The sequence below is a fragment of the Carassius carassius genome, chromosome 44 (genome assembly GCF_963082965.1).
Source record: "Carassius carassius chromosome 44, fCarCar2.1, whole genome shotgun sequence".
In the NCBI taxonomy this organism is placed as follows: domain Eukaryota; kingdom Metazoa; phylum Chordata; class Actinopteri; order Cypriniformes; family Cyprinidae; genus Carassius; species Carassius carassius.
This window is the reverse complement of record NC_081798.1, coordinates 7,497,496-7,524,260: the sequence shown is the minus strand read 5'-3', so window position 1 is coordinate 7,524,260 and position 26,765 is coordinate 7,497,496. Positions and strand designations below refer to the sequence as shown.

Here is a 26,765-nt window from a genome sequence, read left to right as displayed (position 1 = left end):
CACGTTGCAATGCATTGTGGGAGTCGTGGTACGGAAGTAGATGTACTGTTTAGTAGGCATTAGGTAACGTTGGTCAGTTGGTCATGTTTCAAAATGTTTCAGAACTGCTGTAATCAGTCTCATGATTGACAGGGCAAACGCCTCGTGAATCATATTAGTTTTCAACATTTTCCTATTTTTCACACACACAGACACACACACACACTCAAGATACACACACATTACGTTTTTGGCCAGTAAGGGAGTCAGTTTAGTGTCTGTATTTTTTGTTTAAAAATTTTCTTTTGACCCAGTCCAGAACTTAATTTGCTTTTTGATATTTTTGTACAAATTTGAACAACTTGTTTAAAAAATAAAAAAACTGGAACGAACTTCAAAATAGGAAGTTAAGCGTCTTGTTTTGGTGAACGGTGGGTTGTGTCTGAGGTGAATGTTCGTCAATATTATACCGGATTACAGAACTACCGAATGAAAACCTACCGTTTTGCACGTATGATAGGTGAGTAATTACTCCTGAAGTGTAACAAATCGGCATAGACAAGCTTCATTGCTCGCAGAATCTGAGAAGTGTGTGTGTGTGTGTGTGTGTGTGTGTTACCACTGATGCTTGGTTAATGTTAACATTTCCTTAGTGAGAACGATTGTTTTCTCCACGTTTAATTTGCAGATCCATTTGTTAACTGCAGGTGAGCCTCCAGTGACTTTACATTTTTTAATTGATCGGAGGTGTAAGCGCTCACTCCATAGACCCGGTAGGAGAAATTATCAGGGAAACTGAGGCTTGGTAAACTTTCATGTGTTCATAGGGATCGATTCCGCCTACAACCTCTTTTTTTAAGTAGCGTTGTTTGGCTCCATTATTAAGTTTGTCCTTATAGGTATAGGCAACTTTTTTTGTCACGTTCTATAACTTTTTCTGGAGACCGGCTATTATCTTATTACAAACTGGCTTTGCGTTGCCTCTAAAATGGCCGCCGTTACCCACAATGCACCATTCCATAACGTCTACGCCCGAGCTTTTATATATTTAATCCAAAAATCTAATCAAAACATTGGCAAAAATAAGTGTTTACAAAAATAAAAATGGGTTGAAAAGAAAATTATGCTTTTTTTAGGCCCATATGACTGACTGTAATAGGTGATTTCATATAATAATAATGTAAATAAAAACTCATTACTTTTCTGAACTTCAACATTATAATGTAATCATAAGCTACTAGTCATAACATGTATTAGGGTCATTGACCAATTAGAATGAAATACATCCAAACTGGATAAAGGGGCCTCAATATTTTGCCCCTTACAAGACATAATGTCATAAAAGGGAGAAAAAGATGATCTTCATCAATTAATCCCATGTGTTAGCCCTTTATCTTTCCATTCTTCCTTTTGTGTGACTGACTGAAGTTAGTAAACTGCTGCTGTCACTTGAAAACTGTAAATCTCTTGAAAATTACATTTCTTTGGGAGGGTTTGTCTTACCTTTGCTTCCTGGTAGTAGGGTAACCTGACACCCTCATGTGACCGGAAGGAAGTGAATACCTTTTTTTTTTTTATCTTTTATTTGGTTGTTTGCGTGTATGTCAATGAGAAATAAAACATGGATAACATCTAGAAAAATATTTACTAAAGGAAAATGACAACTATAAACTGCCGCAATCCATTACACAAAAAGTACTACATTTAGCTTTCACACATTTGTTGTTTGTAACATTTGTAAAATACCTGAGTGATTAATATCTTATCAATAGGTGTTTCTCTTGAACTAGAAGGGACTGTCCAGCTGCAGCTCCCATTTCTTTAATTCCGTCCACGATAGGGCGACATCCATTTTCTCGGTAGTTAGTGGTTAGAAACTTAGTACATATACTACGTAAAATGACCCACAACATAATATATTAACTTGTGTTATGTTTTCTATCTAACTTTCAGATGAAAACATGTGTTAAGAGAAAAATATACCAGTAAGTCACCCTTAACACAAACACGATGAGGCGAACAAGGAAGTTCCTGACAGAAACGAAAGTTGCTGGTGACTCTGGTTTCCGTCGAGCTGCTTTTCTCTCATAACTTAACTTACACAGGAGGACTGCAGGTGTAATTAGTCCACAGATAAACACGCAGGGATTGACACATTCGGATTCAAGTGGAAAATGTGCTGGCATCTAACACACAAATGGTTGGTTGGTTGGGTTGTTTTGTGGTTTCTTGTGTTGTCAGTCAGAGTGATGAGGATATCGATATGTTTATGATGATATGAAGGGGAAATCCTCGTTACTGTAGACTGTCGGCAGTTCACACGACGTTTTTCTATATATATAAAAATAATAACTTGTTTTTTTTTTTATATGATTATGTTAATGTATATTCCGTGTTTGCAGGTCATATAGAAAGGAAATGGATTTTATTTGACGCCTCTGTTGTGACGTGAGTGACTTTTAAGACGTGTTGTGTTCAGAAACGAACCGGTGAGTCACTTTTGCTTAATACAACAGTGTTTGGATACGAAAAATATGTCCCTTTCTTCGGTTTACCTTACGTTTAGCACTAAAAAATAAAGCACTTAAATCTTAATTTCATTCCACTTAATTTACTGTTTTGTACTAACCAGGAGTTCATTGGCAACATGAATTACATATGACCTGAATTCAGCTATTAACTCAGTATAATATGACATTAGATATAATTCAGTTTATCATACAGTAGGCGTATATATACTGTGTGTGTGTGTGTGTGTGTGTGTGTGATAGTTTAAGTTCTGAAAAAAAAATTCACATAAATGCAGAATATATTAGGACACTATTAACATGACTATATGCATGAAACCATTCAGAAAAATGTGGCCACAAATGGGTTAATACAATGCATCAGAAAGCGATCCATGCCCAGTTATACATTTAATCCAAAAATCAAATCAAAACATTGGCAAAAATAAGTGTTTATGTAAATATTTTTTTTAGGCCCATAGTATTCAATGGCTGACTGTAATAGGTAATTTCATATAATAATAATAATAATGTAAATAAAAACTCATTGCTTGTCTGAATTTCAACATTATATGTAAACATAAGCTACGAGTCATGACATGTATTAGGGTCATTGACCAATTAGAATGAAATGCATCCAAACTGGATAAAGGGGCCTCAATATTTTGCCCCTTACAAGACATAATTCTTTGGGAGGGTTTGTCTTAGCTATGCTTCCTGGTAGTAGGGGAACCTGACACCCTCATGTGACCGGAAGGAAGTGAATACCTTTTTTTATCCTTTATTTGGTTGTTTGCTTGTATGTCATTGAGAAATAAAATATGGATAACATCTAGATCTATGAGGACCACAATGGAAATAAGTTTTTAACTTTCTTGTGTTATCCTCGACAGTTCTGATTAATGTATAATGTCACTGTGATGACTTCATGTTATGCATTTATTTTTTACTGTCTAAATAATCAATCAATAGAAAAATATTTACTAAAGGAAAATGACAACTATAAACTGCCGCAATCCGTTACACAAAAAGTACTACATTTAGCTTTCACACATTTGTTGTTTGTAACATTTGTAAAATACCTGAGTGATTAACATCTTATGTGACAGGAAGGAAGTGAATAGCTTGTTTTTTTTTGTGGTTAGTTTAATAGTTTAAATTCTGAAAAAAAGTCTTAAATGTTTAGATATTTACCACTCTAGAGAATATTTGATTGTTTTTCTGTCATACACAGATCCGATCATGTCATCTGCTTGTGTCAGCTCAATGACAGTAAGTACAGCAAACCACCTTTGGTCGCTGGATGATGTTCTTGGTCAAGGGGCCACAGCAAGCGTCTACAAAGCACGAAACAAAGTACTTTATCATTATTACATTTTTCCTATTTCCATTACTCAAACAGGTCATATACAGGTCATACTTTATGCTAAATGACACTTTATATTGCTGTAGAAAACTGGTGAGTTGGTTGCAGTGAAGGTCTTTAACTTGGTGAGCTACAACCGGCCTTATGAAGTTCAGATGAGGGAGTTTGATGTGCTGAAGAAACTCAATCACGTCAACATTGTTAAACTCTTTGCTGTGGAGGAGGTACGTATCTGATGTGGTTTGTGACACTGTTCAAGATTTTCCAGCCACAGCACTGCTGATTTTTCAGATGGCACTTTGATGTTTGAGTTTCTCATGATGCATGGTGTCAGGGATATTTTTGGCCAACTTTTGGTCACACTTTACTTTAAGGTCTAATTCTCAGCATTAACAAAGATCAACTAAATTCTTGCCTGAGTAAACTCCTAACTTGCTACTTATTAATAGTAAGGTAGTTGTGAATGTTAGGTATTTGGTAGCATTAGGGCTGTAGAATATGGTCATGCAGTATATGTGCTTTATAAGTATTGATAAACAGCCAATATGTTAATAATAGGCATACTAATAAGCCACTGGTTAATATTGAGAACTGGTCCCTATACTACAGTGTTACCCAACTTTCCAAACAACAGCTGAAAACCACTGTATATAGTACAGTGAAATAGATTTGATAATTATTCAGCTTTAGTACACGGCTCATTGTATGGTTAACAAGTAATACATTTGCAACCATTTCTATTGAAAGCATTTATATCCACTATTGTTGAGAAGTCTGGGCTTTTATTTTGAAATACTTATTTAGAGCAAGGAACTGGAGAATCAAAATATTTGCAATTTAAAGGATATTGCTATTTCAAACAATTGCTCTTTATAAATAAACTCAATTTTGTTTCATGAAGGAATCCTGAAAATTGGTCTCAACAAAGCATTGATAACATGAAATGTTTATTGAGCTCCGAATTTCTGAAAGATCATGTGACACTGAAGAATGGGGTAATGGCTGCTGAGAATTCAGTTTGAACATCACATAAATAAATACAGTTTTAAAATATTTTAATCTAGATCATTTTAAAACTGTAATAATATTTCACAATATTACTGTATTAAAATTAAATAAATGCAGCCTTGGTGATCGTAAGGGTTCTTACCGACCTCAAAACAATAAAAATATACTATGATAAAAACAACTAGCCATAGATTACCTTAAAAGGCCATATATGTATATCACTATCGGTTCATATGGCTGTTAACAATTTCTCAGACAAGCAGCTGACATTCAACATATACCCCATTTCCATACATTCTGTTAAACTTGTTTGACTCCACACCGATAATAGATCAAAGATCTTAGAAGTGAATTTTCAACACACTGCAATTCAATTCTATTCTTGTGTATGTCAGATGCATATGAACCCGAAGCAGAAGGTTCTGGTGATGGAGTTCTGTTCAGGTGGCAGCCTGCTGAACCTGCTAGAGGGGCCTGAGAATGCGTTTGGACTTCCAGAGTCAGAGTTCCTCATCGTATTACAGTGTGTGGGTAAGAACCAACAGAGGAAATTAAGTAGTTAAATTAGTTTCCACTCCATTGCACATGCACCTGTTAGGAGGCATTCCTGTGGATAAATGGAGCTCTCCTCACATTTTTTCTTTCTTCCGTTTGGTTCATATACAGTCCAAGGAATGAACCACCTGCGAGAGAATGGGGTGGTGCACAGAGACATCAAACCTGGCAATATCATGAGGCAAGTGGGTGAAGATGGACGCTCGGTGTACAAGCTGACAGACTTTGGTGCTGCTCGTGAGTTGGAGGACGATGAGAAGTTTGTGTCCATATATGGCACAGAGGAATATTTGGTAACAATCTTTTTTTTATATATTATCTGGTTAATGCTGAGAAAACCTCATAGGTGCCTCTTCCTGTATTCAGTGATTCACAGAAACTACAGCACGTGTAGTTGCTTATCAGAAATGTAATCAGGCATTTGATGTGGTTCCTTTAATCTGTCTGTGAATAAACATATTATCTGATGTTGCAAATTAGCTCAAAAGGGAAATGTATATAAATAATAAAAATGTATTATAATTATCTCAGCTAATAGAAGTAAATGTAGCAGTATTAATATTACAGTGAACTAACCATTCAGTGTAATCTCATATCAGCTCTAAGAAATGTTATTTTCGTGGCCACAGGAAATAACTTTCTTACAGTATTAAATAATGCATTAGAGCTTGTAGCAAGATAAGGAATCATTTAACCCTTTTGGATTGTTCAAATTCACTACCCTTTCGAGTTGTTCAATTTTTTTTGCATAAATCTGTTAATCAACCTCAGTCCTGATCAAAACTACCAAATGTTTTTAAAAAAATCCAAGATTTTAACTCTTTAATTGCCAAGTTCATAAATGATGTCACTGATTTGGGGAAAAAAAACACACAAAATGACTTATTTTCAATATAAAAGTAATTGTGGCTGGATTTTTTTTTTTACTTTTTATAACAGTCTTGGGCATGTCAAAGATTAGTAGCAATATTGGATTTGATGCATTTTTAGTTTTTGTGCAACATTAGATTTAATTTTTTTCTCCCTAATTTGTTGTTGGTGGCTGTTTTTGCCCCATTGACTTCCATTATAACGACATTTTTTGATTGCAAAGCCATGACACCATGTAATCATGCATTCTTGATTGTTTGTGGTTTTCCCTTTTGGGAAGAGGTCAAATTTGTTAATTTTACAGTTGATCACTAGGTGGGACCATTAACCCTTTAGATAGGCCTGTGCAAAAAAAGGCTTAGTTTCTGGCTTGTATATGGAGTTATATGGAGTATAACAGCAAATTATAGTGTTTGTGTGTGTGTGAGATTCTTGATTGTTGGTGGTTTTCCCTGTTGGGAAGAGGTAACATTTGTTATTTTTACAGTTGATCACTAGGTGGGACCATTAACCATTTAGATAGGCCTGTGCAAAAAAAGCTTAGTTTCTGACTTGTATATGAAGCTATATGGAGTATAACAGCATATTATATTGAGTGTGTATGTGTGTGTGTGTGTGTGAGAAAGAGAGAGAGAGTGTGTGTGAGAGAGATCTTTGCGCACTTACCTTAATGTATTTCAGAAAATCACAATGTACACCTCAGCTCTTAGAACTACATGGAGTAAACAAAAGTGTATTTATGCACCTGCTGCCTTTTAATGGAGGTGAAAGTATTCGGTTGTTAAGTGATGACGTAAGAAGCACTGTTTCCGGGTCCAGGCCTCAACTCGCTTCACTTGAGAATATGACCTCAACTGCCGTTTATGAGCACTGTTTATTCATATTGATAATTTAAGTTAAACGCTTTCAAACTTACGATATACACTACAGTCTCTGTGCTCACAGCGTCCCAAACACAAATAATTTTTATATATTTTTTTTTATATTTATATTTTCATTGTCTAGCCATGTTTTATTTTTCATAGTAAATCCCCTTTGTTTACCAAAAAGTTAAGTTTGCTTAATTTTCAATAATTAAAAGATAAATTAAATTAATGTTTTATGTGTTTAATGTTTAATGTGCATCTCAGAAAATGCTTTATTTAAACCCCCAACTGAATGGCACTTAAATACACTTAATAAATCTGTCAACTTTGTCATTGTTCACAGTAAAAGTACAGACAGGGAAACAATGAGTAATAATTAAATGTTTATTTTTGATGTATGCATTGCATTCTATGCATTTAAAAAATAAAAATAAAAAATTTCTAAAATAGGAAACTTAGTTGTTCATTTTAAGAGACCCGGGAGTCTTATTTTCTCTTGCATAATTAATATTGCACTTTAATTATGCAAAAACACATTGTATCAGATTACTCGATTAATCGATGGAATTTTTGGTAGAATACTCGATTACTAAAATATTCGATAGCTACAGCCCTAATTGACAGAATCGGACAAGGGGTCTGTTGTATTATTTGTTAAATATAACAAATGATAATGTGTCTGATTTGTCCAGCCATTACACTTATGCAATAACTTGTGTGGTTCAGCATCCGGACATGTATGAGCGTGCGGTGTTGAGGAAGCCCCAACAGAAAACTTATGGTGTGTCTGTGGATCTGTGGAGCATCGGTGTCACCTTCTACCATGCTGCCACTGGCAGTCTTCCTTTTATACCTTATGGAGGCCCACGCAGAAACAAGAAAATCATGTAAGTCTCACCTGTTTTACTTATTGTAATCAATTATATATAAACCATAATTGTAAAAGATGAGTTGTGATACATTCCTGTTTAAATGATCCATATTTAGGTGCTATTTTTGGTGACTTTTGGTGCTCTCCCCAGGTACAAAATCACAACAGAGAAGCCAGAGGGAGCCATAGCAGGTGTGCAGAAGGTTGATGAGGGACTCATTGAATGGAGCTACCGACTGCCACACTGCTGCCAGCTTTCAGAGTGAGTTTCTCTTTGCAAAAGTGTGGTCAAAATCAATGTGTCATACTGTATCAAGGGCCATGCACACCGAGGATGATAACTGTAGAACTACAAAGTCTTAATAATCATTCTAATTCAATTAGAGGAACTTTTTTTCGGCCAATGAACAATAAAAACTGCATAACTGCAGCTCATGCATATAATAACAATGTTATCTGTCAGTGTGGACACCACTATTGTTATCGTTCTTTGTGTGAATGGGTCTTTAAGGTTCTAAGTCATGTCTAATTTTCATATTGGCCTTAGTTTTATGTCTACTGGAAATTTGTAATGATCAACAAGATCCACAATATAACAGCTCATTGGATTGTTTTCATTCATGTCAAATTAAAAAATAGGTATCTATTGTGACTGATTTAAGTTTCATGCATTTATTTATCCTGGAAAGAATTTCTTGATGGTTCTTTGAACAATGAAGCCTCTTGGTAGCACATGACCAACGGCTCTGTTTTTTCGCAGGGGTTTAAAGACCCAGCTGGTCCCAGTGTTGGCCAGCATACTAGAGGCAAATCAGGAGAAGTGTTGGGGCTTCGTCCAGTTTTTTGCTGCCACCACTGACATTCTGCACCGCATCTCGGTCCACATCTTCTCTCTCCAGCAAGCCACTGCACACACCATCTACATCCACTTCCATAACACGTATGTGGGCTCCTCGAGAAGAGATTTCTAATCTCTTCTCCACTGCAAATACAGCTGAAGTACTCCATGCAACTTCATTCAAATGTGGCCCAATACATTTTTAGGTTGCTGTATATGGAAATTCTGGTTCTTTTTTTTTTTAAAATCAGATGCCATTTGGGTGTAGGTTCAATTAAAAATGATTACTTACAATTATATATGAGTATGAATAAGGCTAAATTATGTTTCACAGTGATTCCAAAATATGTGGTTGTTGTTATCCTCAAGGGTCTCAATCTTGTTTGAGGATGTTCAGGCCCAAACTGGAATTGAACCGGCAGCTCAACAGTACCTTTTTCTGGGTCATTCTCTCATATTGGAGCCAAGCATGAAAATAGTGAACCTTCCCCCGACCACTCCAGACTGCCCTATCATTCTCATCAGCCGACAACCAGAGAAACTAATAGGACATCCATACAAAGAACGTACGGTCATAATAAATGTATTTTTTCTGTGTGCCTGATCCCAATGCCAAGTTTATGAGCCATATTATAAATCCTGAAGTCTTAAGTTTATGTTTTTCAGTGTAATTTAGTTTATGTATTTTCATAAATAAATTGTTAACATTTACATAGGTAACTTTGTCTCCATTTAATCTTCCGCCATCACATCTTTTAATTTTTTTTTTCTGTAGCTGAGGCTCCTGCGATGCCCACAAAGTTTGACGTCATGGCAGATTACACCTTCTCCAAGGTAAGCAAGCCTCTTTGTTTTTTTCTTTGGTGCTTATTTTTGGTGAACATTATAACACCATTATCCCTGAGTCTCACACTGTGTCCTGTTGTTTTTGTTCCTCCTAAAGACCATAGTCGGGGTCATCCATCAGTACCTTCGGATAGCCCGCTCACTCCAGAAGTACAGAGAGCTGATTCTGCAGGGGTTCTATAGCTACATGTGAGCTCTTATATAATCACTATTCTGCATGATAATTATTGCCACAAGAAAACCGAACCTGATCTTGACATTTTAGTGTGTCCAATAATAATATTCTTGACTTTTCAGTGAAAACACCGGTTTTGAATGCAGTAATGTGGCACACAGGATAGCCATGGTGAATATGAAGCTGCTTTCTTCTATCAGCACTGAGGAGCATCTCCATCTATTGTAAGAATCCACCAGTGAGATTCTGACTGAATTTGTGTTTTAGTTTACTACATGGTGTCATGAATCTAATGCTTACTCTAGTTTGATAAGCGTTATATTTAGTAAGGTATTTAGTGATGGATGTCTCTTGATTGTTCCCAACCAGTGCTCAGAGGGTTGCGCATGAGTTTACAGACTTTGTAGACCATAAGAAAAAGCTCCCACTGGTAAGAGTTGTGCTTTGTGAAATATTTTTTTTTTTTTGAATAAATGAACTAGAACACACAATAGTTTGCATCCTTGAGGTTTATCATTGTGTGCAGATTGAAGAGGATTTGCAGCGGATGTATGGCAGTGGAATCAGAGAGTTCCAGAATCAACTACAGCATTTGCGTGTGATGCTGTCTAAACACTCCGAGACACTGGCCCAGGATAAGAGGTAGCACAGCCTTGTTAGGATCATTTGGGGGAAAATTATAGTTTACAATTATAGTTTTTTTTTTAAACTTTGGAAATAAACTTTAAAATGTTTACATAACATTTATCTTGCAGTGCCATAACATAGTAAAACATTTCAGTTCAGCATTTGTCCAAATGTTGATTTAACTCGTTCTGTAAATGGAATTCAATAACAAACATCACATATTATCACATGTACAGTATAACACAAACAAAAACGCAAGCATTCATTTATTAAAAAATATGTACAAAAAATTAATAAATAAGAATCTATGCTTCAAATTGTTGATTAAAATGTATACATTTGCATATTATTATGAAAGGTTTTAACATAATTGATAATATATTATTATATAAATAAAATGTATTTATTACAATTTAATCCTGTGTTAATAATTCAATAATTTTTTCTTCCTCTTAATGCAGCATCCAGAAGATGGAGGTTTTGTTGGGGAAGATTGTTGCAGTACATCAGCAGTATTGCAAAGACAAAATGACAGGAAGTAATTGGAAGCATTTTTTTCCCTCTCATATTAATATAACACAACAAATTACAGATAAATCTACATTTGGGGTTTGATTATAGAAGCAGATTAGTCTCAAATATAATTCACGCAAAAAACACGATTCACACATGCGTAGACAATTTCACATGCATGAAACCTAATTCACGTACACACAAAAAAAATTCACGTGCGTGAAAAAAAAATATATTCACAAAAAGCAATTCACAAGCGCAAAATAAAATTATATATTTATAAAATGCATTTCACAAATGCAAAAAACTATTTGAAGATATACAACTGTGCACAAAAACCTTTGAATGTTCCACTACGAATCCACTCGGATTTGTGTGTGTGTGTTTTTGGTACTTTCCTGGCAGAGCTCTCTTCCCACGTGGGTCTGTCGTACTCTTTAGCCAATCAGATGCGAGCTTACCATTCAACCAATCATATCATAAGCCACTGAGTGCATTCAAGGAGCATGATTCTGCGCACCTTTAGCGCAATAAGGATTAATTAGAAAGGAAATTAAGCCTTTACATCAGTAATCCAGCATGGCGAATGAAGAACGGGAAGCACGGGTAAGAGTTTAGTTTATTTCATAAAAGTCTGAGTTTACACATTTTATCGTTTACACATTCAATCAAGACAGTTTTTCTAGTTAGAAAACTAGTTAGAAAAAATTAAGTTGTAACAGGACAGTTACAGTAATTATAAATTAAACTGCAATCAGGATAGTAAAAACAAAGACCTGTAAAGACAAAAGTAACATTTTGAGAGTTGTGAAATTATAATTCTAAATAATCTTGTTTTATAAATTGATGTCTGTTAGGTCAGTGTGTACTTTCTTACAGTAATACATTTTAAAACATGTAGCCTAGTCATTGTTACGTGGAAGCAATGTAGTTCGATCAAGATAAACAACATCAGATATTTAGAAACGTTGTTTAATTTGTAAATATATTGTCTGTACATTGTAATGCATCTTTCTCTTCTTATAATTTAGGAATATCTAAAGCAGTATATTCTTCAGCGACTTCACGATCGTTTAGTTCAGGGATTCCCAAAGTGTGGTGCGCGAGAGGAAAAATGTAATGGCGGTCTGTTTTTTTTTAAATGGGATTTTTCCATACAATAAAAAAACATGAACAGTAAACATTTCCTTTGTAATCGCTTTTATTTAAAAAAAAAACTATAATTTATTAGTTTTCGATGGAAACGTTGAAGACAGATGCTGTCTTCAACGCACTGTTCTTCTTTTATGTACTGCAGGCTAATATGCGTGCCAACTCGTTTCATTCATTCCATAATATATATTATAAATATGCTTAACTGGCTGAAATCAGAGAAACTGTCAAGTCGGGCATCTTATGATAAAGTTGTTAGGAGGAGAGGGGCCAAGAGAGAGTGCGGATTTGGAGGCAACAGAGATGAAGAGAATAGAGAAAGAAAATGAGCAAATAAAAAATCTGAAGGAAATCTCTCTCTCGCTGCAGGCTGAGCGACTTTTGAGCTGCACTCGAAAAGTTCCAGATGCATCCTCTTTCATTTTATTTTATGTTTGAGCCTATGCTCTTTGCAACTTAATTATGTTGTGGATCGTGTGTATGTTATTTATTGTCGCACTTGAAAAGTTTCAGATTGATCCTCGTTTTTATTTATTTTATATATTTCGGAGCTTATTCTCTATGTGATGTGGATCGTTTGTAACTTCATTGCAATTTAATTCAATGTACTGTCGTTCTAATTTCCATAACCGTTATGTTATGCAGCGGTTCCCAAACTTTTTTTCCTGTGCTCCCCCTTCTATGTCCCAACCAGGTTGGCGCACCCCCAATCCCCACTTTAAAAAAAACGCAACAAAGGTGTCTTTTATCGCCATATAAAGAGTCATGAACAAAGAACATCAACAAAGTTTCAATATAATGCAACAAAGCACAAGCTTCCACTTTTAAGAGGACGAGTGACAGACACAGGCTCAGTAACAGAAAGCACGGTTATTTTCAGCTGTGTAAAAGAAACAATAGGCTAGGGCTATTAAATGACCATGGAGCTAGCAGCAGCATCATCTCAACCCGCAGCCCATCACGAATTCAAATGCGGCCCACCATGCTGAATACAATTAATTTTTTTTTTTAAGTTTTACAATTATTATTATTATTTACATTAATTTAAACATTTACTTAAGAAATATAAGCTATAGCCTAATGTTTTTATGTTAAATTATTTTGTGTTTCATATATTATTTTCAGACATGAGCAGACATACTCACATAACATTAGTACGCATTTAACGAACACATACAAGCGCCCACTTTGGCAGAATTCAATCAACAGCCATTAGTTCAGTAAAATTGAGCATCATAATGGACAAATTTGTTTTTAAGGGAGAAAAAAAGAAATGTGAAAAATGCCAGCGAATGAACACGTATAAAAAATAATAGTCGCAGTATCAGTAGAGAAGGAGAGTGTTGGATTTTTGGTTTGCCCCGCATTTTACTTGAAGAAGTTCAGGTAAATGGGAACACCATATATTACATAGCATTCATCCTTAATTGAAGAAATGTGGCAAAACATCTCTGGAGAGAACCTTATATTATTAAATTCGAATGTGCTTTCCATAATTGATCAACATAGGCTACATTTGTGAATGCACATTTTCTGCAATGTCGCGTCAAGTCATGCTCCCGTGCGCATCTTACAGACTGCATCTTAAGCCATATGTTAAACTTTCCGCGTCCGTGGGGAGACCGTTATGGACCGCTAGGTAGGCGTGACGTAATCATCGTCATGGGAAAGTGTGTGCGGATGCTCTGAGAGGACGAATGCGTACCTGACATTTTTTTATGACCTGTAACTGTCCTGTTACAACTGTATTTTTTTTCTAACTAGTTTTCTAACTAGAAAAACTCCGAGTGGATTCGTAGTAAATGACGATTCGTACATTCAGACACTCGTACATTTTAAACATTCAAAAGTTTTTGTGCACAGTTGTATATCTACAAATTGTTTTTTGCATTTGTGAAACGTATTTTATAAATATATAATTTTATTTTGCGCTTGTGAATTGCTTTTTGTGAATATTTTTTTTTTCACGCAGGTGAATTTTTTTTGTGTGTACGTGAATTAGGTTTCATGCATGTGAAATTGTCTACGCATGTGTGAATCGTGTTTTTTGCGTGAATTATATTTGAGACTAATCTGCTTCCATATTTGATGAGTGGAGCCAGGTCTAAGATTCATCAGATTAGTTCTCAGTACTGTGCTGCAGGGAAGGGAGGCACTGTTGTGCTGCCTTATCTGACAGTACGGACCATTCCAGACAGGCAAGCAAGGAGACAGAAGAATATAACCCCCCTTTCTGCCTGGCTGCATTAATAATGTTAGATATGACTCTGCAGAGAAGCCAGTCAGCTAAAATAATACTTATCTTGAACTATGGTGTTGGGTTGAGGGTTTTGAAATGACTGCTCTGACTGCTATTAATTTATTCTCTTTCTGTCCCAGAGCTCGGCTACAATGACGAACAGATTCACAAGTTTGAGAAGTAAGTATTAAACACCAGGAACATCTTGAATGAGTGCCCATTCTCACAGTGATTAAACTGAGAAATGACTATTTTCTGCTCAGGCTCAACCTGTCTTCATACATAAAGAAGGTCAAGAGTTTATTTAAGGATGACTGTTTGCAGAAATACCAGGATGTTCTGATGGCTACTAGCAGCTGGAACAGGTATGACAGAGGTCACATGGACTGAGAATCACATTATGTATTTGCCCTAATGTCAAACATATTTGATACACATTTTATTACCGTCTAAGCAGCAAAAAAGCGGTCAAAGAGCAACATATGCACATGACCATGTGAGTGTTGTTTCTGCAGGGTTCTTTATGAGATGCAGGCGAGTCTAGAGCAGTTTGGAGTTGTCCTCCGCCAGAGGATGGGGGATCTGCATGTGTGCGAGGCCCAGCAGAACAAGGTCAAAAGACACTGTCTTTAGCCCTATTCAGGCATGACAAGTTGTCCCTGTTGAGGTTATGTAAATTTAGTGTTTCACAGACTCATTTTGTGATTTTAATCCTGTCCAAAGTAGAACAAGGCAGTGTTAAAGGTCTCGTTCTTCGTGATCCCATGTTTTAAACTTTAGTTAGTGTGTAATGTTGTTGTTAGAGTATAAATACTATCTGCAAAACTCTAAAGCTCAAAGTTCAATGCTAAGCGAGATATTTTATTTAACAGAATTCGCCTACAAAAAATGACCCGTTTGGACTACATCCCTCTAGTTCCTGCAGTAATGATGTCACTAAAACAGTTCTCTTACGAGAGTTCTCTCGTACTGCGTCTTAGCTAAGACGCTGCGGGAAAAGTCTCTTTTCACGATACACTGAAGCAAAAAATTATCCTTAATTTTGAAATATTGTAAAGCGCATTTGCAGCAGCATACAGCCATAGACGAGACGGCTCGCTCGTTCATTGGCTGCTCTGCGGCAACTGCATAAGCCTATCGAGCGCAGGCTGATGCAACATCAGACCAATGAGGGTGCTTCGCGCCCTCCATGCCACTTCCCGCCGAAACGGGTGTGGCCTAGCCCTATAAAGGGAGCTCGAAAAGGCTGACTCACCTGATTTTTCATCTCTTCAGCGAAGCTCACACATCGTTGGATCACGAGAAGAAGCAACGCGTCGTCTGATAGCATCTCAGCGGGACGAGCCATTCCTGAAGCTGCTGACCAACGCCGCCTTCCACTGCCGTTCCTGCTGTGCTCTCCGGCGCCTATATCCTTTTCATATATCCACGTGTGTGGGTTCGCCCTGCGACACACACTCGTAAAAGAGCTTGCGTCTTTTTAAAGATGCCTTCTAAATGCGGCTCGTGCAGAGCCCCACTCAGCGAGGGAGACCGTCATGTCATCTGTGTCTCCTGCCTGGGTGAAGATCTTCTTTGCGCGGATCTTCTCTGCTGCTGGGCAGGCTGCGTCTGCATTACACACCATGGCCACGCTGCAGATATTCCAGGGTGATCTCCTCCGCTGGACGTGATGGGACCTGAGGCTATCTGTCTCGCGGATGTGAGGAGCGCTTCGGATCTTTCCCTTCGCGCTACTAAGTCGGCTGCACAGGCTATGGGACGAGTTATGGCTTCCGCTACTGTGGCTGAGAGGCATCTCTGGCTGACGCTTTCAGACATGGCAGAGTCTGAACGCACCGCGTTCCTCGACGCCCCGCTGACTTCCGCTGGCCTCTTCGGATCCTCTGTCAATGAGTTCATTGAGAGATTCGTCGAGGCCCAGAAAGCATCTCAAGCTTTTAAGCACTTCCTCCCGAAGCGCTCCGGTTCTGCAGCGAGTCGTGCTAGACCGCGCCGCGGGGACCACGGCAGAGGATTGCGGTAAGACCAGAAGCCCCGAAGTCATCCTAGCACTCCTAGGAAAGCGCCGGTGTATGAGTCCTGCTGCGGCCGAACTCTCACCCAAGCGCGCCGCTGTTTCAGTTCCAGGAATTGTGACTGTCTCAGCATCTTCTGCAACGTGCAAGCCTGTACAGTTGCCCGCTTGCCTGCACACAAAAGCTGTTTTCACGGCTACCCAGATATTGCCCGAAAAGAGAGTAATTTCTGGTGTCCCGGCCACGGCTGATGGTGCCCTTCACACAGGGCTCGCGCCCATAAAAACGACTCAGGTCGATCGCGCGCACTACATAGTAAACGTGCCCACTCTTCAGTGCCCACAAACATGTCACACACGTCACGTGGTTTCTGTAAAAACGAAACCCGTGCACGTTCGTTCTGCCCAGGCAGACAACACGTCAAAAGCAGTAAATGTGCACGCTTACAGCCCACAATTACTCACAAGCAGCACGAGTCCCACGGGACATGCTCAGCCCTCCCTCACTCGGTTAAGCACCGCGGCGTGGTCGAGGTCGAGCGATTTGCCCGCTGTGATCAGCGCGCTCCCGCCTCAAATGTCACAGGCATAACGCGCATGTTACAGCACATCGAAGCACTGCCGTTGCCCAGCCAACAGAGCGCGCTTTGAATCTAACCCTTAGCCATTCATGCAGACGCATGGTCAGCGCTTCCAGGGGTTTCGGATTGGGTGCTAGACATTATAAAGAGAGGCTACTCGCTACAGTTTTTTCGACGCCCTCCGCGCTTTTTAGCGCGCGTCGAAACAACGGTCAAAACAGAAGTAGCACACTTACTTCGAGCCGAAATATCAAAACTGTTGAGCAAAGGGGCTGTGGAGCCTGTATCCCAAGCTCAAAACGAAGGGGGGCTGTACAGCAGATACTTTCTAGTGTCCAAGAAAGACTGGGGTTTCAGACCCATACTGGATCTAAGACAGCTGAACAAAGCATTGGCGAAACGCAGTTTCAAAATGCTTACAACCAGGAAACTCCTCGTGCATGTTCGGAGAGGAGACTGGTTCATGTCGATAGATCTGAAGGACGCGTATTTTCAAATACAGATAGCTTCACGTCACAGGCGATACTTGAGATTCGCCTTCGAGGGCCAGACATACCAGTATACAGTCCTGCCGTTCGGCTTGTCCCTGGCTCCTCATACATTTACAAGGTGCATGGACGCAGCGCTCGCTCCTCTCAGACACAGAGGCATGCGAGTGCTGAACTATTTGGACGACTGGCTGATTCTGGCTCAATCACTAACAGAGCTCGTGGAACACAGTGCCATTTTACTCGATCACCTCAAGAAACTCGGTCTCAGTGTCAACTGGACGAAGAGTTCGCTGAACCCCAGTCAGACGATACTGTTTTTGGGTATAGCTCTGGACTCACGGTCCATGACGGCGTGGCTGTCGCCACAGCGCGCGTTGGGCATTCAGCGCGCAGCGAGCTCTATCCGCTGCGGCGCGACCTTCTCGCTCAGAGAATTTCAGAAGATGCTAGGTCTCATGGCCTCAGCATCACCAGTTCTTCAGTTGGGCCTGCTCCGCATGCGCCCCTTGCAGTTCTGGCTGAAAGCGCGAGTACCGCGCAGAGCGTGGATATCCGGTCAGTTGCGTCTCAAGGTCAATCAGAGCTGTGTTACAGCCTTGAAACCCTGGACAGCGAACGACTGGTACCAATCAGGTGTAAGCCTGGGGACTTCCTCAAAAGTAAATGGGGTGTCGACGGACGCCTCCACTTCGGGATGGGGAGCGCTGCTCGAGGGCAGACCGTTCTTTGGCCTGTGCTCAGAACGGGAAAAGGGCCCCGAATCAAGGGCCACCACGTCTTAGTCCGTTCTGACAACATGTCTGTGATTTCCTACATAAATCGCCAGGGCGGTCTCAGGTCCCGAAACCTGTACAGGTTGGCAGAACGCCTCCTGGTTTGGGCTCAGCGCAACTTGCGCTCGCTGAGAGCAGTTCATGTGCCTGGGCTACAGAATCTGGGTCCAGACAGACTGTCCAGAAACAACATTCCCACTGGCGAATGGTCTCTACACCCACAGACAGTCCAGCTGCTGTGGGAGAGATTTGGCAGGGCGGAAGTGGACCTCTTCGCGTCCCACGAAAACGCTCACTGCCCCGCGTTCTTTTCCAAGAACGAAAGCGCGCTGTCACAAAGGTGGCCGTGCTGCCCGCTCTATGCTTTTCCCCCCGTCTCCCTCCTTCCGCAGGTGATAGAACGGGTGAGGGAAACAAGATGCTCAGTACTGCTTGTAGCACCACTTTGGAAGAACCAACCATGGTTTCCAGATTTGATGCAGTTAGCAGACACTGCCCCGTGGCCAGTGCCATTGAGGAGGGACCTCCTCTCGCAGGCCAGGGGCTCGATTTGGCACCCTCAACCGGAGTTGTGGTCCCTCCATGTGTGGGCGCTCAACGGTTACCCGCTGATCTCTAAGTGGGAGTGCTAAATACTATCACTCAGGCTAGAGCTCCGTCGACTCGACGGCTATATGCCTCGAAGTGGTCAGTATTCTCCAGCTGGTGCACAGCTCGGGGACCTTCACCCCTTAATTGTGAGGTGACGGAGGTTCTCTCCTTCCTACAGGAGCTGTTGGATAAGGGCAGAGCCCCCTCCATGCTCAAAGTTTACGTGGCGGCTATCGCAGCGTTTTCTGAGACAACGCTCGGTCAGTCAATAGGAAGGAATGGTTTGGTCATCCGCTTCCTTAGAGGAGCTAGGAGGCTGAATCCTCCCTGGTTCCCCTTTCGAGCCTATCCAAACGAATAGCCTCAAACATCTGTCATTCAAGACAGTGTTCTTGTTGGCTCTCGCTTCAGTGAAGCGTGTGGATGACCTGCACGCGCTCTCGGTGAGCCCGACGTGCTTGGAGTTTGGGCCTAATGACTCAAGAGTCATACTCAAACCTAGGCACGGTTATGTGCCAAAATCCCTCAACACACCGTTTCGGGCTCAGGTTATTTCCCTGTCTGCCCTGTCGGTGTCAGAAGAGGATGGAGACTCAAGTCTTCTTTGCCCCGTTGGGGCTTTAAGAGCTTATGTGTCTCGCTCTGCTGTCTTCAGACAGACTGAGCAGCTGTTTGTCTCGTTCAGTGGACGTTCCAAGGGAATGGCTGTTTCAAAACAGAGCCTATCCAGATGGATAGTTGACGCCATAGTGTTAGCTTACACTTCCAGGGGCATTCAGTGCCCTCTGGGTGTTAGAGCGCACTCCATGTGAGGCGTCGCCTCATCGTGGGCTTGGTCTAGTGGGATTTCCTTACAGGTTATATGTATGGCGGCAGGATGGGCCTCGCCGTCTACATTTATCAGGTTTTATAACCTAGAGGTTCCCGCTCTGCAAGCAAAGCTGTTGTCGGTATAGTTAAATCAGTGTCCTGATTGGAACTCTGAGATCGCAAGCGCGATGCGCTGCTGACTGTTATATGGGCAGTATTGCGTAAGACCCACATTCCCACATTAGTCAGGCCTTGCCTTCAATATGTGATGTCATATTGTCGCGTCTACGGACGCTGCTAGATATGGGGACAGAGGGTTCCCCCCTCCTGTTCTAGGACTCTCTGTGAGTCCCTCTAGTGATTGTGCACTGTAAATCCTGGGCTTCGCTTCCAGGTTTATTGGTGTGTGATCTCTGCACACACCGCGCTTTACATGGGGTTCCCGCAGCGTCTTAGCTAAGACGCAGTACAAGAGAACTCTCGTAAGAGAACGTACTCGGTTACTAACGTAACCTCGGTTCTCTCTAGATGAGTACTGCGTTCTCTGCCGTGCATACGATTCACTCTGGTTTGCTTCGGCGATGAAATAAATCAGGTGAGTCAGCCTTTTCGAGCTCCCTTTATAGGGCTAGGCCACACCCGTTTCGGCGGGAAGTGGCATGGAGAGCGCGAAGCACCCTCATTGGTCTGATGTCTCATCAGCCTGCGCTCGATAGGCTTATGCAGTTGCCGCAGAGCAGCCAATGAGCAAGTATGCTGCTGCAAATGCGCTTTACAATATTTCAAAATTAAGGATAATTTTTTGCTTCAGTGTATCGTGAAAAGAGACTTTTCCCGCAGCGTCTTAGCTAAGACGCAGTAATCGTTCCCTCTTCTAGAGAGAACCGAGGTTACGTTAGTAACCGAGTACGTTTTTTGACTAACCTCCGCCCACCTGAATACAGCAAAAAAGGGGGCGTGGCCTTGTTGCACTCCGACGGAGAAGAGGAAGAGCTGCATTTGTGTTTGTCGCCATGTCGTCGAAACGCTGTTATTTTCATCTCGGAGTCCAATCATCTTTGTTTGGCCTTCCCAGGGACACTGTACTTGGAGATTAATGGTTACCATTTATGTTTAACTCGGTTCCCGAAAATTATAATCCACATGTAAAACTATGTGCAGCACATTTTGCTGAGGACAACTTCCTCAATCTCAATCAGTTTAATGCCGGATTAGCACAAAGATTATTCTTGAAAGATGGAGCAGTTCGCTCTTTGTCTGAAGAAGGCGTTGTTTATGGACCACAACCGGTAAGTGTATTTTATTTAAGTTGATGCGTTTAACAGTTTTATAACAAACTCGTACTTCTATGGTAAAAGTTTACTATAAATCTGAAAGTATTTTGGGGAGGGATCTACATACCAATTTTTCACAATCATTAAACTGTTTGATGTCAAAAAAAAAATAGAACAAAAAAAAATTTGATTTTCTTCGTAGAGATATATTATGAAAAAACAACAACAGTGAAATGCACAATAACATAACAATAACATACCCTAATCCAATAGTACAAATGACTCAACCAACAATTAAAAATACAAAATGCATAGTCATGATGATATGAGCATGTAATGTCGGATGTAATGAATGCGTGAATACTTAGGCTATATGCCACAGTCCATAGTTGAAAGAAGAACTCTTCTAGACAATGTAGATGTACCCAATTATTCAATCCTTGGTAACAGTCCAGACCAAATTCAATACTCCACACAGCAATTCCAGACAAAAGCAGAAAACAGTTCTTATCCTCAAGTGATATGCCATTTCGGTGACCCAAGGCAAAGCTGGTAAATTTGTCCTTTCTATTTCCAACATGTACCATGAAATAGAAAAATGGACCATTGGTACAAAAGAGGGTAGGTAAAAGGAGTCCTTTTTGATTGAGCATAAAACGGTACGTTTCCCAATCAGGACATCAATAGGGGTAAGGTTACCAGAGGGAAGCCATGCTTTCCTCTTACCAAACAGCTCTTTCTTCTTCTACTTACCTGTAATTAACATACAGTCGTGGCCAAAAGTATTGAGAATTAAATAAATATTCGTTTTCAAAAAGTTTGCTGCTAAACTGCTTTTAGATCTTTGTTTCAGTTGTTTCTGTGATGTACTGAAATATAATTACAAGCACTTCATACGTTTCAAAGGCTTTTATCGACAATTAAATGACATTTATGCAAAGAGTCAGTATTTGCAGTGTTGGCCCTTCTTTTTCAGGACCTCTGCAATTTGACTGGGCATGCTTTCAATCAACTTCTGGGCCAAATCCTGACTGATAGCAACCCATTCTTTCATAATCACTTCTTGGAGTTTGTCAGAATTACTGGGTTTTTGTTTGTCCACCCGCCTCTTGAGGATTGACCACAAGTTCTCAATGGGATTAAGATCTGGGGAGTTTCCAGGCCATGGACCCAAAATTTTGAACATTCTGGTCCCCGAGCCACTTAGTCATCACTTTTGCCTTATGGCACGGTGCTCGATCGTGCTGGAAAATGCATTGTTCTTCACCAAACTGTTGTTGGATTGTTGGAAGAAGTTGCTGTTGGAGGGTGTTTTGGTACCATTCTTTATTCATGGCTGTGTTTTTGGGCAGAATTGTGAGTGAGCCCACTCCCTTGGATGAGAAGCAACCCCACACATGAATGGTGTCAGGATGCTTTACTGTTGGCATGACACAGGACTGATGGTAGCGCTCACCTTTTCTTCTCCGGACAAGCCTTTTTCCAGATGCCCCAAACAATCGGAAAGGGGCTTCATCTGAGAATATGACTTTGCCCCAGTCCTCAGCAGTCCATTCACTATACTTTCTGCAGAAGATCAATCTGTCCCTGATGTTTTTTTTGGAGAGAAGTGGCTTCTTTGCTGCCCTTCTTGACACCAGGCCATCTTCCAAAAGTCTTGGCCTCACTGTGCTTGCAGATCATACCTGCCTGCTGCCATTCCTGAGCAAGCTCTGCACTGGTGGCACTCCGATCCCGCAGCTGAATCCTCTTTAGGAGACGATCCTGGCGCTTGCTGGACTTTCTTGGACGCCCTGAAGCCTTCTTTACAAGAACTGAACCTCTTTCCTTGAAGTTCTTGATGATCCTATAAATTGTTGATTTAGGTGCAATCTTAGTAGCCACAATATCCTTGCCTGTGAAGCCATTTTTATGCAACGCAATGATGGCTGCACGCGTTTCTTTGCACCATGGTTAACAATGGAAGAACAATGATTTCAAGCATCACCCTCCTTTTAACATGTCAAGTCTGCAATTCTAACCCAATCAGCCTGACATAATGATCTCCAGCCTTGTGCTCGTCAACATTCTCACTTGAGTTAACAAGACGATTACTGAAATGATCTCAGCAGGTCCTTTAATGACAGCAATGAAATGCAGTGGAAAGGTTTTTTTGGGATTAAGTTAATTTTCATGGCAAAGAAGGACTATGCAATTCATCTGATCACTCTTCATAACATTCTGGAGTATATGCAAATTGCTATTATAAAAACTTAAGCAGCAACTTTTCCAATTTCCAATATTTATGTAACTCTCAAAACTTTTGGCCACGACTGTAGATAGTAAAAGAAATGGACACAGCGACCCCATTGGAACTCAATTGAGACAAGTGAAGCCCATTTTTAGCACTTCCGTTTCTGACGCGCAGACTCAAACTAAGCTTGATGACGTCAGCCACCTGTCTGACAGATGTAAATCTTTTAGTAGCTGTGTGTGCAAACTGCCATCGTTAATCTTGCAGAGACGGCGAGCTTGAGCAGGGTGTTCTTTGGCGTGAGTGAGCAGGATTAAGTATTCTGATTAAATATTTTGTATAATATTTTAAAATGTAACGCCAGGGATTGTATCTATGGGCTTCTCTCTTGACGTCTCCCCGATTGCCTGCGAGATTTTCCTCCTGTCTGTACGGTAATTTCTCTACTGTGCGACAGAGAGTCGAGTGGTTATGATGCAATCGGTAGCCTATTTTTACAAAAACTGTTTCTACGGGACCATAATGTAACATAGAAGGTAATGGAGCCTTTTATACATTGTCGTGTATCTTTAGAAATAAATAAGGAACAAATGGAGTCTTCAGATGTAAAGTTATTCGCTGTCAAAGTGACGCCAAAATGAATGGGAGTCAATGAGATGCTAACGCAAGTGAAGTTCTGCTACAAGATGGCGGCACGCGGCCGACTTCAACTTCCGGTGGACTTCCTTCCCGCCTGTTATTTAACCTTAGCATAAAGGAACAACAGTGTCCCCCTAATGGTGGGTAGTGGAATAACACCATAAGTAATTTTTAAACTGTTACAGTTTCTGTAACTTATTACACAAAGGGCAACGCTGTTTAGCTTTGTTAACTAGATGTTAGGACTGTGCAAAAAAATGGAATGCGATTTTTCATGTGCATCTCGACAGTAAAAACGCTCCTGTGATTATAAGTACATCTCCGGTACATGCTCCTGCCCACTTGCTTCTCAAAACTAGTCCAATCGCGTTACCAGGAGGGCCGCCTGTGCTCAGCTGGTGTCGAATCACAACACAGGAACCGCTGGCCCAATCAGAACTCGTTACGTATTTCTGAAGGAGGTACTTTATAGAACAAGGAAGTCATCAGCCCATTTTTATGAAAACAGCGGTTTACAGATAGGTAAATTATGTGAAAAATACTGTTTTGTTTTTTTTACACGCGAAACATGAACACATGTTATATTGCACACTGTAAACACAATCAAAGCTTCAAAAAAGCGTGAAAAACGGGACCTTTAAAATTACTCAACAATTTAGCTAGCAAATAAAATTTGACCTTACTTTGGGTTAAATCCCAAAGAAAAGAATGTCTGTGAGGGCAGAATTTATATTTGTACAGCAGTTCTCCTTATTTGTGTTGACTTTATTTGTATAGCATGACTACAGCTAAATTTTGTGTTTCACAGACTTCACACAAGTGAACGTTTCTGTTTTTCCTCACACAGCCTCTGTTAAGATTGCACATTAAATTAGGGCCCAAGCTCATCTAGAAATAATGTCTGTAAGGGCAGATTTGTATTTTTAACAGTGATTGTTGTTTACTTTGACCTCAGAACTGCATTTCATTATGAATTTGAGTGTTTTTTTTTTGTTTTTTTTTTTGTGCAAACTCTGGGTAAGTATCTCAGTTCAGAATTAAATAAGTATAGGTAAGGAGAGTCTAATCGTGGGTACAGTAGCAGTGTCAAGTCTGATCCTTTCCTTAATTCCTGCTCATAATTCACATATCTCTCTGCCTAAACCCAACAAACTATTCTGAATTCAGACATTTATACAGTTCCTGATCCACAAAAAGCTTGGACTCAGTATGGAGCATCCTGACTTCTGACCATGTTTTTCTCCATTTTGCAGGTTATGGACAGAGCTGTGCTTCGAGCTCTCCATCAGCCTGTAGGAGCTGAGGGGGTGGATGGACAGAAAAAAGATGATGAGCACATGATTTTCAAGTATGTCATTGCATTGAAGATAACACAGCATTTTTCAGTTTCAAAAATCAATAAACATAAAAATTGTTTCCAGAATGAACAGATTAAAGGTTGAGATGGAGGCTGTGGCACGGGAGCTACAGAATAACAACAACATGATAGAAAGGTACTGTATAGTGTTTAGCTGTGAAAGATTTTGTGTACAACCAATGTTTTTGTGTAGAAAATCCTTTCCAATTTAACAAGGCATCTTCTTTTTAAGCCTTGCAGTAGTTACCGCTACATTGCCATTGGAGAAAAAAGTACCTCAAGCCAACAGACCATGAAGACCTCAAAGAATGCACAACCATATTTATATTTACAGAGCCTGAATCTGTGAGCTAAAGGGAAAGCAAAACAAAACATCTAAAAAAAAAAAAAAAGTTCTTGGTTGAACCTCTCAAACAATAAAGAACAGATTAATGGCTGTTACCAGGGCAGGCAACTAAAATTGTATGATGTGTACTGATGTGCAAAGCACAAATTGAGTTATGACTGCTCTCGAGTCCCTGAACTGTACTGTGACAGATTAAAGGAAAACAGGTGTGTTTAAAACTCTCACATTAAGTGTCCATGCAGTTACTGCATTTTATCTTCATGCAATCTATTAGTATTGACTTTAACAGCCAAGAATAAAATAGAAATATAGATCCATTGTAACAACTACAGCAGTTTTCATGAGACTTTAATATTGACGGCACAGTGTATTTAGCTGACAACAATGGTGTATTGCACAGTCATGGGATAAAGAGAGAAGAGTTCAGTCTGCTTTGTAGTTGATTCCGTTTCTGAGAGATAACCGTGCAATAGCACTAATTGAATTAGTCCATTGATCACAACAGAGTATCACACAGCATGGAGCTCGAGAGGAGGCTTTGTTTATTTGACAATGTTCACCTGGGCCTTTGAAAAACTGCACAAATGACTCCAAATGTTTTCATCCTGCAAATACTGACAAGAGTCAGTAGACTCATACATTTCTGTATTACAGATCGTTTCAATATGGAAAGTGAAAGATGTGTTTGGTGGGTTCTGATGGCACATTACAGAGCATGAGTTCAGGGGTATTCCCCCACTCTGGGGGAACTATGGTGACCTTACAGAGATCACGCTGTGGTTTACTGACAAAGCTTGCATATGTTTGACTTAAAATGGAATTTTATCAACTTTCCTTTTGCCTGTTTGTAAATGTACATGTTAAATGTTTTTTTTTTTTTTTTTTTTTTTAACATGTTCACTTCTGTATTATGAGGTAAGAGGTACCCTTTAAATGTTAAGTAGTACTTGACAGACTATATATGGCGCTAATAAATATATGAACACAATGGGTGAAAATATTTTTTTATTGTGTGTCTTTGTGTATGTATAAGTATATAGGTCTATATAGGTGTAGTTATATGTGTGTGTGTGTGTTTAGGTATATTTCAGATGTTTATATATAATATAGATAATGAAGCATGAATAGTTATAAAACTGAACAATACAAATTATATTTGAAGTATGCAGGGGCATGTTTAAGCAGGCAAATTTCTGGGAGGGGCCCCCTCGATTTGGGTGCGACTATCAACACAAAAATAA

General features: G+C 39.9%; 2 protein-coding genes across 6 annotated transcripts in view; both read left to right on the top strand.

The window, feature by feature from the left end:
- The window catches only part of LOC132126551 (SLIT-ROBO Rho GTPase-activating protein 2), a 293,384-nt gene that overhangs the window by 96,001 nt on the left and 170,618 nt on the right, over nt 1-26,765 (top strand). The window lies entirely within an intron of this gene.
- Nucleotides 1,867-25,602, top strand: ikbke (inhibitor of nuclear factor kappa B kinase subunit epsilon). Its single transcript, XM_059537528.1, has 22 exons — nt 1,867-2,179; nt 2,382-2,468; nt 3,721-3,842; nt 3,939-4,076; nt 5,256-5,391; nt 5,527-5,708; nt 7,878-8,038; nt 8,174-8,284; nt 8,783-8,962; nt 9,230-9,426; nt 9,636-9,694; nt 9,804-9,895; nt 10,004-10,105; nt 10,251-10,311; nt 10,408-10,523; nt 10,970-11,046; nt 14,553-14,592; nt 14,676-14,777; nt 14,928-15,024; nt 25,075-25,169; nt 25,243-25,314; nt 25,411-25,602. Exons 3-22 carry the CDS (start codon nt 3,729-3,731, stop codon nt 25,472-25,474), a joined length of 2,196 nt encoding a protein of 731 aa, XP_059393511.1. The 5' UTR covers nt 1,867-2,179; nt 2,382-2,468; nt 3,721-3,728; the 3' UTR covers nt 25,475-25,602.

What these genes read in the sequence shown, in the direction of transcription:
- ikbke (XM_059537528.1), top strand. Translation starts at nt 3,729, where the DNA reads ATGTCATCTGCTTGTGTCAGCTCAATGACAGTAAGTACAGCAAACCAC. An exon ending in CATCGTATTACAGTGTGTGG is followed by an intron (nt 5,392 to 5,526) that starts GTAAGAACCAAC and finishes GTTCATATACAG; the next exon opens with TCCAAGGAATGAACCACCTG. An exon ending in ACACTGGCCCAGGATAAGAG is followed by an intron (nt 10,524 to 10,969) that starts GTAGCACAGCCT and finishes CTCTTAATGCAG; the next exon opens with CATCCAGAAGATGGAGGTTT.